At 38.7% G+C, this 14237-nt stretch overlaps 6 protein-coding genes across 6 annotated transcripts; 3 read left to right on the forward strand and 3 right to left on the reverse strand.

The window, feature by feature from the left end:
- Positions 1-84: 84 nt before the first annotated feature.
- Positions 85-2751, reverse strand: PHYBLDRAFT_15811 (hypothetical protein; the record flags this gene model as incomplete). Its single annotated transcript, XM_018433736.1, has 5 exons — positions 85-273; positions 344-2005; positions 2147-2329; positions 2416-2461; positions 2570-2751. The coding sequence occupies 5 exons, from the start codon at positions 2749-2751 to the stop codon at positions 85-87; spliced, it is 2262 nt and encodes a 753-aa protein (XP_018294099.1).
- Positions 2752-3155: 404 nt separating this feature from the next.
- Positions 3156-5119, reverse strand: PHYBLDRAFT_123376 (hypothetical protein). Its single transcript, XM_018428923.1, has 4 exons — positions 4992-5119; positions 4774-4935; positions 4116-4664; positions 3156-3805 (listed from the first exon to the last, which is right to left on the reverse strand). Exons 1-4 carry the CDS (start codon positions 4992-4994, stop codon positions 3242-3244), a joined length of 1278 nt encoding a protein of 425 aa, XP_018294100.1. The 5' UTR covers positions 4995-5119; the 3' UTR covers positions 3156-3241.
- Positions 5120-7050: 1931 nt separating this feature from the next.
- On the forward strand, positions 7051-8929 carry PHYBLDRAFT_143044 (hypothetical protein; the record flags this gene model as incomplete). Its single annotated transcript, XM_018430924.1, has 7 exons — positions 7051-7087; positions 7144-7511; positions 7590-7847; positions 7918-8090; positions 8163-8518; positions 8688-8719; positions 8825-8929. 7 exons carry the CDS (start codon positions 7051-7053, stop codon positions 8927-8929), a joined length of 1329 nt encoding a protein of 442 aa, XP_018294101.1.
- A 274-nt stretch (positions 8930-9203) lies between these two features.
- Positions 9204-10266, forward strand: PHYBLDRAFT_166036 (hypothetical protein; the record flags this gene model as incomplete). Its single annotated transcript, XM_018435356.1, has 2 exons — positions 9204-9594; positions 9659-10266. The coding sequence occupies 2 exons, from the start codon at positions 9204-9206 to the stop codon at positions 10264-10266; spliced, it is 999 nt and encodes a 332-aa protein (XP_018294102.1).
- Positions 10267-10805: 539 nt separating this feature from the next.
- PHYBLDRAFT_94089 (hypothetical protein) lies at positions 10806-11099 on the reverse strand (the record flags this gene model as incomplete). The annotated part of the gene is made up of 1 exon (XM_018443849.1): positions 10806-11099. A coding segment is annotated over one exon (294 nt), but the record flags the coding sequence as incomplete, so codon positions are not given.
- Positions 11100-12473: 1374 nt separating this feature from the next.
- PHYBLDRAFT_143047 (hypothetical protein) lies at positions 12474-12785 on the forward strand (the record flags this gene model as incomplete). Its single annotated transcript, XM_018430925.1, has 1 exon — positions 12474-12785. The coding sequence occupies one exon, from the start codon at positions 12474-12476 to the stop codon at positions 12783-12785; it is 312 nt and encodes a 103-aa protein (XP_018294104.1).
- Positions 12786-14237: the final 1452 nt, after the last annotated feature.

Here is a 14237-nt window from a genome sequence, read left to right on the forward strand (position 1 = left end):
GAGAGAAAGAGAAATCAAGAGAGAAGAAGAAGAAGAAGCTTATATGCTTTATGCTGTGATGTGGATGTGTTAAGAGATGATGTACTACGTCATTTTCACCGTCTCTTTGGTGCGTCCCTGGATTAAAAGAGAGCAGCGTGAGAATGGAAAGAGACTGTCTGCCGGAGAGGCACCTGACCTTGCTAGTTCGGATGCTTCCATGCGCCTGGCAAAGGCATAATCTGTACAGCTATCTCTGAATTTTGACAGGGTATCGGTATATTGAGAGTAAAACTTGATGGATAGGAATACAAAATGCCTTGTTAGAGCAATTATTCTTTAAGTCGACTAATTTGCATTTTACCTTGATGCCTTCAACAAGATTTGTTCGGATTTCTTTAAATTTAAGGAACGCTTGCTCAAGATTCTTGACAGTCTTCTCGCGTTTGACAGCAAGATGACTTCCTTGAGCAACAAGCGAAAATTGCTCATAAAGATCACGAAGATGGGTAAGATTCTCAGCGTGGTCTTTGACACACATCTGGAGTTTGGTATTCAAAGGAGCGTATTTGGCAAGTTGGGCTTCAAATACATCTCCAAACTGTTCGGGCTCCATCTTAATAATGGGCGATCCACCGGTTAAAGCATCTGCCTTGACCAACAATGGCTCTGATATGTCATCCGAAGCCGAAAGGGTCTCAGCGTCCTGAGATATTTTGTTGTGTTCGTGTTTGGCAGTCTGGATTTTTTCTACTGCGTCTCTTAGTTGATTGACCAGAACCTCAAGTTGGGGGTAATGAGGATCGTCTTTTGTGAACGGAAGGTTGGCTTTGATCTCTGAAACTGGTCTTGACAATAACTCGATTGCTTTACCCCAGTTGGTAACCTTTGCTCGTACAATACGGTCTGCCTTTTGGGCAGCTTGAATGGTATCATGGAACCGAGCTCCCTGAGACAAAAGGGGGCCTGTGAGAGATTTTGAAGACGGGCGAGCCCAAAGTGATCCATACTGACGTTGTAAAATTTCATCTTGCTCATTTTCGTCTTCGAGTACATTGAAGCCTTCTTCTATAAAGTCGACGTTCTTTTTTGAAAGCTCCTGGATCTTCTCAAGCATGTCCTTAAGGGACTGTATACCGCCTTCATGCTGGACCTCCTCTGCACAAGACATCAGATTGACTGGAAGAATAGTTACATCCATGACATCCATAGAAAACGGTAGATTGAATTCCTCCATCAATTGTGTTGCCTCTTCTGAGAGCTTTGCACAAGATGCTGTGATTTCAGCGACAGCTTGGTCTTTCTTGTCTTTGTACATACTGGCTGCTTGATGTACTGCAAAAGGTACGAGGGCTTGGAATAGGGGACGACGGATCTCTACTTCAGGATGTTTTTTCCAGTATGCTGGTTCTAGGAGGTCAGGTGGGATTATTGGTTTTACCATATCTGAGCGTAGGATAGGTGACAATTGTGCTTCTTCAGGAACAGTTTCAACATAAACAATATCGTTATCTTTTTCAGCTCTGATGAGATCATGCTCGATAACCTCCTCCAATTGGCGAACTTCGTTTACAAAGCCAGCATGCATGACACCGTGCTGGATAAGCTGGAAGCTTGATATAATAAGATCCAAGGCACATCTATTGGCTTTTTCTGCTACTCGTAGGCGGCCGATTTCCTCTCCGTATCTGCCTTGTGAGATACATTCATTTGCTTTGTGGTATTGAGCAACCGCAACAAAATAGGAGGCCTTTATGCGCGTGTATGTTTGCCAGTCTTCAGGAATACAAGAGGGCATTTCGCGCAGTACGCTCTCATAAAAGTCGGCAACCTTGATGGCTAGGCGTGCGATGGTTCCATGTTTGAGGTGTTCCATTACGGCTTTTTGCCAAACACACTCTTGGGCTTGGGCTAACATCAGATGAATTAATGTACCCAGCACTGCCGGTGACACATCGCACATGGGAACTACCCGCATGTCAGGCACAATTTCACGCTGAATATATTTGAAACAGCCAGCTGCTTGCTAATAAACATAAATCACAATAAGTTTTGGCTAGAAATGGGATAGCCAAAAACAACAACAAATAATAATAAACGGGAAAAAAGGAAAGTTGATCTTGATTTTGATTTTGATTTTGATTAGACTTAAGAGGTGGTAATTTACCTGGAAATAGCTACAAGCTTTGCGGATACTGTCGGATGAAAGTCGCTGCTCTGTGCAGCCAAGTTGGCTGTAAACAGCACCGATCGAGAATAGAATGCAGGACTTTTCAAAAAAGAGATTTGGGTGTACGACGGGTGGCTGGGTTGGTTGGAAGGCGGTCAACCATGCAAACTCCAACCCGATCTATGATAGATTTAATATAAGTTTTGGTGTCAAGCAAACAACTTGTATTTTATTTTTATTTTTTTGGTTTAATATATATAGCATACGTTGAGTGGAAAACGTGAGCAGACAAAGGTGAGTTGAGAATAATATCTACAAAATCATATAATAATAATAATATTAGATACATGCATGCATATAAATAAATAAATAAATAAATATAGGGCTTTAACTCAAGTGTTTCATGCAATATGTACTTACGTGAAGAGGGTTTCGAGAGAAGGAGAGGTGATTGCTTGTTGGCGCAAGTTATCGAGTGCTTGAGCGTCAGCGCTATAGAGGTTTCCATCTTCGTCATAAGCAGAGTTAATGTATTTGACGAGGGCAGGTGTCCATTGGATGGGAAAAGTAGATCGACGGGGAATTGCAAGTAATGCAGGCATATCTGCTGCACTTTGAGGTTGTGGTAGGGTTGGTGATTTCGACATTGTCGGCGGGCTAGGTGCCTCTGGTCTAGATAGAACAGAGCGAAGAAGGGTATATGGAAACAGCTTGAATATGAAAGAGAGAGAGAAGGGAGGGGAGGACAATGGCCGGAGTTTGGGCAACACGAACACAAGGGGATACAAGCATCGAGTAAAAGCGTGTGAGAATCACAGCTAAAATAACCAAAAATAATAGTAGTAGTAATAATAATAAAAAAAAGGAAACGGATGATGACGCTCTGTCTCCCTTGTGTGTGTGTGTGGATGTGTGCGTGGGCTTGTGGGCATGTGTGTGCATGTGTGCATGTATGTATGTATGTATGGCTGTGAGTTTTTGTATAATTATTATTGCTGTCCGTTTTGCTGTTACTTAGTTTTGTGTGTTTATTTATTCATCAACAGTAGAGAGAAAGAAAGATAGAAAGAGGAAACATAAAAAAAAGAAGAGTTATAGTAACTGCTGGTTATGGTTCACCATCTGAGACACTGTTGCAACCATCTCATCATCAACCTCATTAGGTTGGGTTCCTTTGGACCGTACACTAGCCATATAATACTGCATTTCCTTGGCATAGCGAGCTTTGTCTGCCGTTGCCTTTTCCAGAAAGGGCAGACGACATTCAGCTGTCATTGCACGCCAATTGGCACCAATAATCTTGCTAATGGGTCCAATGGTAGACCCTGGCAGAGTAGCTGCCACATGGCCACGTACGGTTGCAGCATAAAACAAGAATCCTGACATGGGATGCTTGGGACCACTGGGATGACAGTCTTGTTTCTTCTTTCTTCCGCGCGGATCCCGTCCATTCTTGAGCTTAGGCTTCTTTTGCTTTGATACTTTTGCTGTATTTGTTTCACAAATACCATTGGAATCAGTAGTCTTTCCTCCTTTGAATCGTCTAGAGTCTGCCAACTCTGCTTTGGATCGACGCGTGTAGATGAAATCAGGGTGCTCTCTTTGATGATCTTCTTTTAACATTCGTGCTTCTTCAATGTATCGATCTCTTTCAGACTAGAGAATATAAAGAGGGGTTTTTTTTTTGAATACATGTGTTAGTAACATGTGTTGCACTTCTAGTATCAGATTGGATAATAATAATGACGATAATAATAGAATAAAGAAAAAGGAATAAAAAAGAAAGATAAAACGAGAAAAAAACGCGCAAAAAATAGAGGTGATAGATAAATGAGTAGACTTACTATACTCCTTCAAATGATAAAGGAGAAAGGGAAGGAATAATGAATGAATGAATGTATAAAAGAAATAAGAAAAAGAAGAAAGAAAAGTAGGAAAAGGAAAAGAAGGGGGGGTTGTTATTTACTTGTTCCAAGACTTTCCACCGGTCTCCAATCTCTTTGCTGATTTCAGCCACTGTCCTCTTTGGAGATTCTTCCAAAAGACGATGTCGCATGGCACGATTGAAAAGCAAATAGGCATTTGGGGGGCGTTTGAGACGTTTCTGGGAAGATGATAGCTGTGCGATAGAGCCAAGAGCATCTACTTGCTCGTTTCCTCGTTGGGGATGCATGGTAAGATTGCATTGATCCTGATGAGTTGGTTGATAGAGAGTACTGTTGCTGTTCAGCGAGAGTGTGGGACTATAGGAGATTGGGAATGAAGGAGACGTGGCAACCTGCGTTTGGGAATGCATGTGCTTCATGAGCAAGAAGGAGGGGTAAGTTAAGAAGGGTTGGTGGTTGGTAGAACCCATGGCTTCCTCTTGCTCCTCTTGTTCGGCTACTCTAATGGCCTCTGGTGGTACCAAGTGTGTCAGGGCAGGTGAATCTGCACGCACTATTTGCTGGTAAGACTGTTTAGGCGGGGCATGCGGCAGGGGGGTTTCGAGGATGATGGCTTCACAGCCAAATGTCTAAAGTTTTTTTTTAAAAAAATAAATAAAATAAATAAAGTAAATATAATATAATAAGTATAATAAGTTCAATATATGTGTGTATGTAGTTAGTTATGACTGAACTTACTTCTGGCCATTCTTTTGGGGTAACAGCAGACATACAGGGGGATGGGGTGGATTGAGATGCCATGATTGGTGGGAGGTAATGATGGTCTAGATCCGCCATAGGACTGGCATGGTATTCGTCTGAAGTTGGTCGGCCTTTGGGCCCACCGCTCTGACTCCAGGCCTATATTTATTTAAATAAAGAAAAGATTGGTATGGCGTGGTTGGCAAATAACAAACCATTTTGGAGGGTATATTTACAAACAGGCTTGTAGTGTCTACTGTATGAACAGGCTCAGGCACTAAAAACTGCCCAAAGACTGACTGAAAAGGAGGATGAATGCGAGGAAATGGACAGGGCAGTGACTGTCGTTGAGCCATGAAAGAAGAGGAAAGGAAAAGGGGGTTTATGAAGGAAAACGACAGGAGCGCAGTCCAGCAACGTCATGTCCATTCCTTTATGCTACACACACAAAGCAAACTAGCCATGGTCTACAAAATAACCTCTCTTTCTTTCTCTTCTTTTACCTCTCTATGTATAGCAGCCATCTATCTACACTAAATACACACACAGACTATTCACACACAAATTGTATATATATATATATTATTTTTTTATATATAATATATACGCTTGTTTTTATTTCTTATTTTAAAAAGTATAATATAAAAAAATTAGTGAAATCAAGCCAATATTGTTTGAAGTCATAAAGGTTTTACAAGCGTAGTTTGACTACCAAAAAAAAAAAATACTTGTATTCCCAATCTCTTTATTAAAAAATACAATATGTATATATAAATAAAAAGATATTTCTTTTTAATATTTCTGGTGTAATAATTAATTTTATATATCTGAAATATTTATATTATATATTGTATATTGTATATTGTATATTATACTATGCAATGCTACTACGAGATAGAGGGGAGGAAATGAATAGGAAAGCAAAGGGAATCAAAGAGAAGGGGAGAGGAGGGAGAGGAGGGGGGGGAGGGGGGGGGGGGTAATTTTTCCCCTTTAGAAGATAGTTTAATTTATTATCCTTTAATCAGCCAACCAGCTAATCAGCTAACCAGCTAACCAACCAGCCCCTCTTTACTTCTCCTTTCTTTTCTTTTTATATGTCCTTCTTTCATTTATACATCTACAACCGTATTGCCCTTTATCAGTAAAATGCCGGCCCATGGATCTCAAGCCTTTACTTGATTTTTTTTTGATTTTTTTTTTGTTGTTGTTGTTTTGTTTTTGTTTTTGTTGTGAAAAAAAAAAGCAAAAATTCAGCCGTTCGACTGTCACAAAACTTTGGCTGATAGGCAAATGATTGTACTCAAAATCTAAATACGGGAAACCAAAATATACAAAAAGAAAAAAATATTCAACAATTATTTTTGGGCTGGTTACAATTTCGCAACTCATTTTATTTTTTTTGGAAATAAAAAATGGAATCCTCCAATGAAATGTCTTTATTTTTACTCCAAAATTTCTAAATATGGTAGTAACGAGTTGATTAATGGTCTTCTCCAGCATACGGGCCAAATTATTTAAGAATGGAAAAAGTGAATAATTGCAAATTTAGCTATTAAATTACTTTATGTAGTAGGTTTTATGATATAATTTTCACTTTGTTCTAAAAACGTAATTTGGCTCTGAACATTTGCCAGCCTCAAAAGGGCTTGCTAAATAAAATCCAAATGTCCCAAAGAAGATTTGCCGTTATTTTAGAGATACTTTCAACATCAGATGCAGTCTACTAAAGACCTTATTTCAATTATTTCAATTCTTTCAATGATATAACCGCCTTTACGCATTATCTTATATCTGTAGAATTTATAAAATGTAACTTTTACAGGACAGTTTAGTAGTAACCTTTGCTTTTTACATTTTGGAAAAAATGACTGCTTTTGCCATTCACCAGCGTATGAGGGAATTGACAAAATTGCTAAAATAAGGACTCTAGTTACAAAAAGGAATATACTAAACGACCATACTTTAAAAAGCTCATTTTATACAGCCAAAATGAAACAAATAATTAACAAAAAAATAAAAATTGGCAGGGTATTTTAGTAAATAATTAAAAGCCAGATGCTGAATAACAATCGGAATCGTATATGACGTGGCTCAATTCCCTCGATGCAATTCCCTCGACAATTCCCTCGCACGCTGGTGAATGGCAAAAATAAATGGTCGAACCAGAAAATATAAACCAGTGATCTCGGAATATAGAACGCCTGTACAGTCCTAGACTTTAAGTAAACGACTGCTGTTTTTATCTTTGTTCATTTTTAATCATTTATTGAAATGACGGGTAAACGTGGTCAGACTCCTGTCAGCAAACGTCAGTTACGCTCCAAAAATAATAAAGTGAACACGAAAACAGCTAAAAAAAAAAAGACCAACAATCACCAGAGGAACCGGATACGGCACAGAATCGCAAAAGAAAAACGGCCATCATTCCAAAATCAAACGAGAAGCGGCCACGGGTGTTAGCGGCTGATGCTCAATGGTGCATTTGTAACGTCAGTACGCTTACCTTAAAGGCGTTTGCCCTGGAGCATGATTACTATGAACGCAGGCGCTGCCATGCTCAATATAAGACCATCATTACTAACATGTCCGAAGCAGAGCAATCTCGCCTCCTCCAAGAATTTGAAAACTGGTGCCTCACCCTTGATTGCACAGCGTTTTGGAAGGAACGCAAACGAAAATATGCTTTGGAAACTGCTGCATCCAACTGCTCCGAAGCGATCGATAAGTTGTTAGTATCTGATTCCCAGGGCCTTTTGGAGCCTCAAAATTAAACCTCAACCGTAGAATTACCAACTCCACGTCCAACACAGGAAGCAACTGCATCACAGCCTATAGCAACAACAATTACAGCTGATTTGGATCAAGAGCATGCTAATACTCGACAAAAGATTGACAACGAAGAGAAGCATTGGATTATTGATGGGAGCGATATTAATTCTCTTTTCCTAAAATACCAGTATCAAGAAGACATCCTTCCCAAGCCTGTCCCTTTGGAATCAAACATTCAGGAGATATTAGCTTTGTCGGGTGTACTCTTCCTGGCGAATGAACAGCATAGCGAATACAAAGTGGCTGTTTTTGGGGAACAAATGCTCAACAATTTGTTAAAGTGTCAAATTCAAACGCTACTCCGCAAAGTGCCACACGATAACCCCGAATTTTACCAACGATGACTTTATGGAAATGGTGAATGTTGTATCCGCTATTGACGAGGAGGGTATGTCTCCAAAAAGTGCCAAGCTCCGCCTCTTGACTCTGGCCACTAGCATGGAACAATTCAAGTCTAATGTTGTCGAAGGCATTGCTGATTTGTAAATATTGTAATGTGGAAGAGAAAAGTGCGTCTAAGTACTAATATCCTTCCTCATCTATTTTCATTGTAGGTTGGTGAAACTACCGTTTGACCCCATCGCAGACAAGAACCAATTCGGAGAAATAGACGTACAAACCAGGTATTATGATCCATTGCTGTCGTCCATTGTGGCAGATACCAAGAGGAAGGTTGTATTACGATGGCCGAACAAGGAGGACACATTGACCGCTGGCATTCGTCCGGACGCCATTGTATCCACCTTGGTCCAGCGTACATTTGGGCAATCCCTTGGTTTTGGAGAAGTCAAGCTTGGCGGTGATAACGCCACCAATCATTCCCTTTGCTTGGACACGCTCAAGCTAGCCGTCTTGTCGCGTAACAGCGTCTTGAAGTATGGCCATCCTATTCTCACTTTTCAAGTTAAAGGTAAGAAGGAAAATGTTGCTACAGTTGGTGTGGACAGACTAAAAGTTCAAAAAAAGGGCAAGAAAAGGGTAAAACAAGTCCATCTTGAACTTAGCCAATCAGCTTTAATTATGATTGTCCACACCTTTTTTTTTAAAAAAGTTCAAAATTAGTTCAAAATACATATTAGGTAATGCTATGCTCATAATGCTGTCACTGTCAGTAAGCATAGTCAATGCTTCATATTCAAATATATCAACATAAAGAAGTCTGTTTTGTTGTGGATAAAGACGAATTTGTTTATATTATCCAATTACAACTCTTCAGAATCTTTCACTGCTTGAATCTGTATCTGCATATCGTCAAAGCATACGTATGCAAACGATATCCCCTGTCTCTAAAAGTCCTCCCCATCAATACAAGAACTCTTAACAATTCTCATCAATAAAAATCATTCTTCTTGAGCTCAAACCTCTCTCCATCTCATAATCTAATTATCTACACCACTTTTTTTACAAATCCATTTATTACAGGTATAACATTTTAGCCAAAATAGCTTGTCAGTATATATTACTCATAAAGTTATAAATAATAATCAATACTCATCTACCTTCATTTTAACTCCATCCTTTTCGTCTTTTTTTTTATAAAAAAAATTATCTTCTTGTATCGCCTGTACCTTACATTAAACTATTGTAATAAAAGTATGTCCACCCCCAGCGCTATTGAGTTCGTTTCTCATCAGGAAGATGACAATCAGTCACATTCCTGGATGAAGCCAGATGGTGGTAAAGATGGGTTGTCATCGATTGATCGGCTGCAGTACTTTCTGCTGAAAGACGACGCAGACAATCTGAGGAAGTACCTTGGTGGCTTCAAGAACGGGAAGAAGGTCAAGGTCAGCAAGACCAGAGTGATCAACGACTGCTGCCAGTATTTTGACAAGCAGGGTGTGAAGCGCACCAGCTCTCAAATAAAAAGCAAGCTGACGTATTTGATAACCAAGCAATATCCTATTGCATTCAAAGCCTGGGAAGACAGCACAATGAGAATTAGCGAAGAAGAAATGTCTCAACGTGAAAAAGATGAGCTTGAAGGTATGAATATTGTTACGTATAAGTTAAAACAAACATCTAAACAATTTAAATTATTTTTTATAAGTATATCTTAATGATATATGCCCAAACTTCACGCAGATGAGAAAAGTACTTGGTGAAAGTAAGGCAAAGTCACCTGCTGTATGTAATACAACAACGCCCTTGGACTTAAACAAAGCCCAAGACATGAGCAAGGATGAAGACGGTGAAGACGGTGAAAATGATGGAGGTGACGAAGCCAGTGAGAGCAGCAAAAGCTGCAAAGACCAAGAAGAACAGGGAGCTGATGTCAGCAATGAGATCAGTTCTCAGAGAGAGGCCATTGTCCAAAGCAATAGTGAAAGCAGCACCTCCGAGCACTCTGACGCCAGTGCGTACAGTGGCAAAAGACGCCCTAAATTCTTTGGCAAGATTGTGAAGAACACGGCAAAAAGATCAGTCAAGAGCATAGAGGATATTGGGCATGGTATAAAAGAGTTCAATGATGCCCGGATATCGCTCTTAGAATCAAAGTACGAGGAAGAGCTCAAGAACCAGAAGGAGAAGCTGCAAAAAGAGCTTCAATGCGAGCAGCGGGTAAAAGGAGTGATCCTTATGGCAAAAACATTTGACTGGTCTGAGGAGAAGACTAAGAATGAATTAGAAGAGGTGTATAATCAATACCTTAATTAATAAATTGTATTTCTTCTATTTATACTATGCGTTTAATTTATATATATATTTATATACAAATTCTCAGAACTAATGTTATTTTATTTAAAAAAATGTAAAGGCATGTAGACTATATAAAAATACTATCATTAAAGCAGGCAAAATTGATCTTCTACTTACGTCTTCAAAATAGTTTGATAATAAAATATTAAAGAAAGAGAAGAACATAAATAATGACAAAATATCTATTTAATTACAGCTGTCAAATGCCGAAAAGTGAGATCTATCTAATAGATATAAAAGCTAATACTTCTGTTTTTTTTAATGTATTTAGAATGATCAAAGTTTATTTTCTTTATTCAAGAAGATTTATTCTTCTCTTTTGACATAACAACACGTTGTGTCTGGATCCACCTTGTATTTCCGTCTATATTCTGGGATCCATCTACTACACCAGACTCCTCTGAATATCCTGTCTTCCGCAGGCGTTCAACTTCAGCTTTCTCTCTATCTTCCCATCGACGCTTGGCTTCCTGAGACCATTTGTCGTCATCTTGACACATCAGGAAATTGTTCAAGGCTACGCAAACCCGAATCCATGCGTTAACCTTTACAACGTCTTCCTTTCTTTTTATCCTTACAGGGATTGATTTGAGAGAGTAGAATCTCTCTTTTAAGATTCCAAATGCATGCTCAATTTTTACTCGCATGCTCGAGATCTTGGTGTTGAACTCTTGGTCTGCTAACGAGAGTTCACTGTTTCTTGGCTTCTTTTTGATTGGAACAATATAGTTCGTAGCCTTGTACCCCGCGTCTGCCAACACATACTCGTCATCAGAAAAGAATCGCTCTGGGAATTTTCCAAGCTCACACTCAGACAAAGTACGCATATCATGCGAACTTCCAAAGAAACCGGTTGACATGTATCGGATTATGCGTCTATGATCACACACTGCGACACTGTTTACACAGTAAGCGGATCTGCGACCGAAAAACTGCTCTGGCTTCCACGATGGTGCTTTTGCCAGCTTAAATAAGCATCCATCAAGAAATCCAACAAGGTTTGGAAATCCTAATGAATATTCATTTGCTCGTTTTATCTCTGCTTTCTCAGATTCGGTTGGCCAATAAACGAACTTGTGCTCTAAAGAGAGAATTACTTTGAAGAATCTGGTTGTTATATTCTCGATAGAGCCCTCTATTTGTTTTTATTGTAGGAAACAGGTGAATAAATTTGCTTTTGTATATGTGGGTAAACAGTCGTAGACTATTATCCTGAGTTACTTACTTCCTATTCCAGAACGTCTTGCCAAACGGCCACTTGACGAAGAATTACCATTTGATCCTAATCGGTCAAGAACAATGGAAATCTGTAGTCTAACATCGATCGAGTAAAATCCTGACAATTGTTGGTAAAGCTCGTGGTTTTTTACAAGATCATACAGCTTATAAAAAGAGCTCTTGCTCATTCGAAACTCTTCCAGGAAGCCGCTTTCATCCAAGGCAAGCAGAAAATTCAATCTTTCTTTTTGAGTTACAAGTTTCTTGGTCTTGTTTTGCCCTTTGAAAAAATAGCGTCCTTTGCTGATTTTGTCTTGGACCTTCGTAACCATCAATTTCTCCTGTTGTAGCTTTAATTTGCATATGCTTGCAAAATCTTTGTACGTGTCATGATCTTCCTCACAAGCAATGACATTAGAGTCGGACAACATCTTGATCATCTTCTTCAACGTGTGTTGAGTGATAGCTGCAGATGCATCCAAAGTTGATTTTGCGAGTATATTTATTGGAGTATGCGGCATTTTTTTAAGATAATAAGTAAAAGAGTAATATATTTCTCACTTTTATACACGCTAGTATTTAATTATAGTAAGTATATATGCTTTAAATTGTCGTTTGCTATTTAAGTGTAATGCAACTAGAAGGGATGCATGATATTATCATGCAAGTAGTATCAGACGAAAACTGGCCAATCATAGCCGTTGATTAATTTTGCCCTTTTTTTGCCCTTTTTTTGAACCTTCAAAAAAAAGGGCAAAAAAAGGGCAAAATTAATTAAAACTCTCATCCAATAAAATGGCCTAAATTTTTGCCCTTTTTTTGCCCTTTTTTTGAACTTTTAGTCTGTCCACACCAAGTGTTTATGGATCATAACCATTTCACAATGTTTTGTAGGATTTCGATTAGTTTTTTATATGACACAAATGATACATAGCAGTTTCTTTACCATGACAGAAATTGGCCGCATCACCCTGCCTGAAGCATTATCCTGCCTTCACTCATTCATCACACTGAAAAATATCCGTACGTTATTGCGCGTCACCCTTTTATTTTGGCATTACTGTTACCAAGCAAATTCATCACCATCTGTCGTTGCACCTGTCAGCATGCCATCCCCCACATCCCCCACATCCCCCAAAGTTGCATATCCAATCGACACCTCAACATTTTCTCCCTCTGCAAGTCCCCATACCACACAATTATTCCAGATGATTAACAATATCACCTCGAAGCATCGTGACTGTAGCATCCAATGCTAAATAAAATTCATACTATCAAATATATTTTTACGACTAAAAGTATTTGGACAAAGTGACCAAATAAAAAAAAAACTGACTTAGCATGACTTAAATTTATGCCTTGCATTTCTTATCTCTGTCATTTTTTCATCAGAAGTAGTATATTCATCTACATATTGTATACTTGCTGGCTTGGTTGATCTGAAATAAATGACGTTGCTTGTTAAATCGAAACTATTTAGTAAAATCCTAATGTTGACGAAACGAAGTCGAATAATGTGATAGATGCTCTCTGAGTCACGCTTTATTTTCCTTATCTGTAATAAAAATTGTTTTCCCTTTCTTCCCTATATCTTTCTGCTAAGCATATAGAATTTTTTCTTTCTTTTTTGAGGGAGGGAATGGGATAATATGTATATATATATATAAGAAATAAATAAATAAACTACTAAACTAAAACTATATACCGAACCAACGGTTGTACCAAGGGTGGGCATCTATCACATTATTCGACTTCGTTTCGCCAACATTAGGATTAGTTTAGGTACGACAACCAATTAAAATTAGACGTTTGGCCTTTTTAATTTAGACTTTTTAAAATTTTCTCTGGATAGTTTTTCTTTTCCTAGACTTTTCAGTTTTATATATCTTACAATGGATTTCATACAATATAAACCTGATTTCGATCATTTAAACAATGAGCTAGAAGATATGAGTGATGAAGATATAGCAATGGACTATGGTCATGTCTTGCGATTAATTGACATGGACAACAATCAAACTACTTCTGATGTTAGAATGGAGGAGATAACAGAGTAGCAAATAACGGTAGAAACATCAGTAGAGGAAATCACAGCCGATCTGAACGCATTCTTCATCGAAGATATACATAAGAAGAAAAACAAGTATGGGCCTAAACAGATTCGTGCTTTTATAGGGCTTATACAGGAAGAGGGATTAAGTGTACCCAAAGCAGCAAAACAATGTATGATCCCTAGAAGTACTGGCTACGTTTTATTGAAAGAATTTAATACGGGTAATGGAGATGTTCTTCCTGGAAGGTCATCAAAGAAAAAAGCCAATAGAGGAACACCAATAAAGTTTCTGCCGCAGCATACGGAATTTCTTGTAAACTATTTTGATGCACACCCTTCATCAGCTATTGACATGGCTAAAGAGGCGTTGTCTAAAAATTTCGAAGGATTTACAATTTCCCCACGTAATCTTTGGAGACATTTAACGGAGAAGTGTAATTTCTCGTTTAAGCAAGCTTCAAAATACAACGCTGACAGAAATTCCGAAAGAACACTTCTTCTACGTGAGGAAATAGTAAGCAAATGGAAAGAAGTTGGCGTTGATTTTCAAAAGAACTGTGTGTTTATTGACGAAGCTGGGTTCCATACTCAAATGATGAGAAGTCGCGCATGGTCGAAAAAAGGCGACCCAGCTAATGTTGAGGTTCACGCTAGATGT

This window comes from Phycomyces blakesleeanus, assembly GCF_001638985.1.
Source record: "Phycomyces blakesleeanus NRRL 1555(-) unplaced genomic scaffold PHYBLscaffold_6, whole genome shotgun sequence".
Classification (NCBI taxonomy): domain Eukaryota; kingdom Fungi; phylum Mucoromycota; class Mucoromycetes; order Mucorales; family Phycomycetaceae; genus Phycomyces; species Phycomyces blakesleeanus.

What these genes read in the sequence shown, in the direction of transcription:
- PHYBLDRAFT_123376 (XM_018428923.1), bottom strand. An exon ending in CCCCAAAAGAATGGCCAGAA is followed by an intron (nt 4,665 to 4,773) that starts GTAAGTTCAGTC and finishes AAAAAACTTTAG; the next exon opens with ACATTTGGCTGTGAAGCCAT. An exon ending in GGTGGAAAGTCTTGGAACAA is followed by an intron (nt 3,806 to 4,115) that starts GTAAATAACAAC and finishes TATATTCTCTAG; the next exon opens with TCTGAAAGAGATCGATACAT.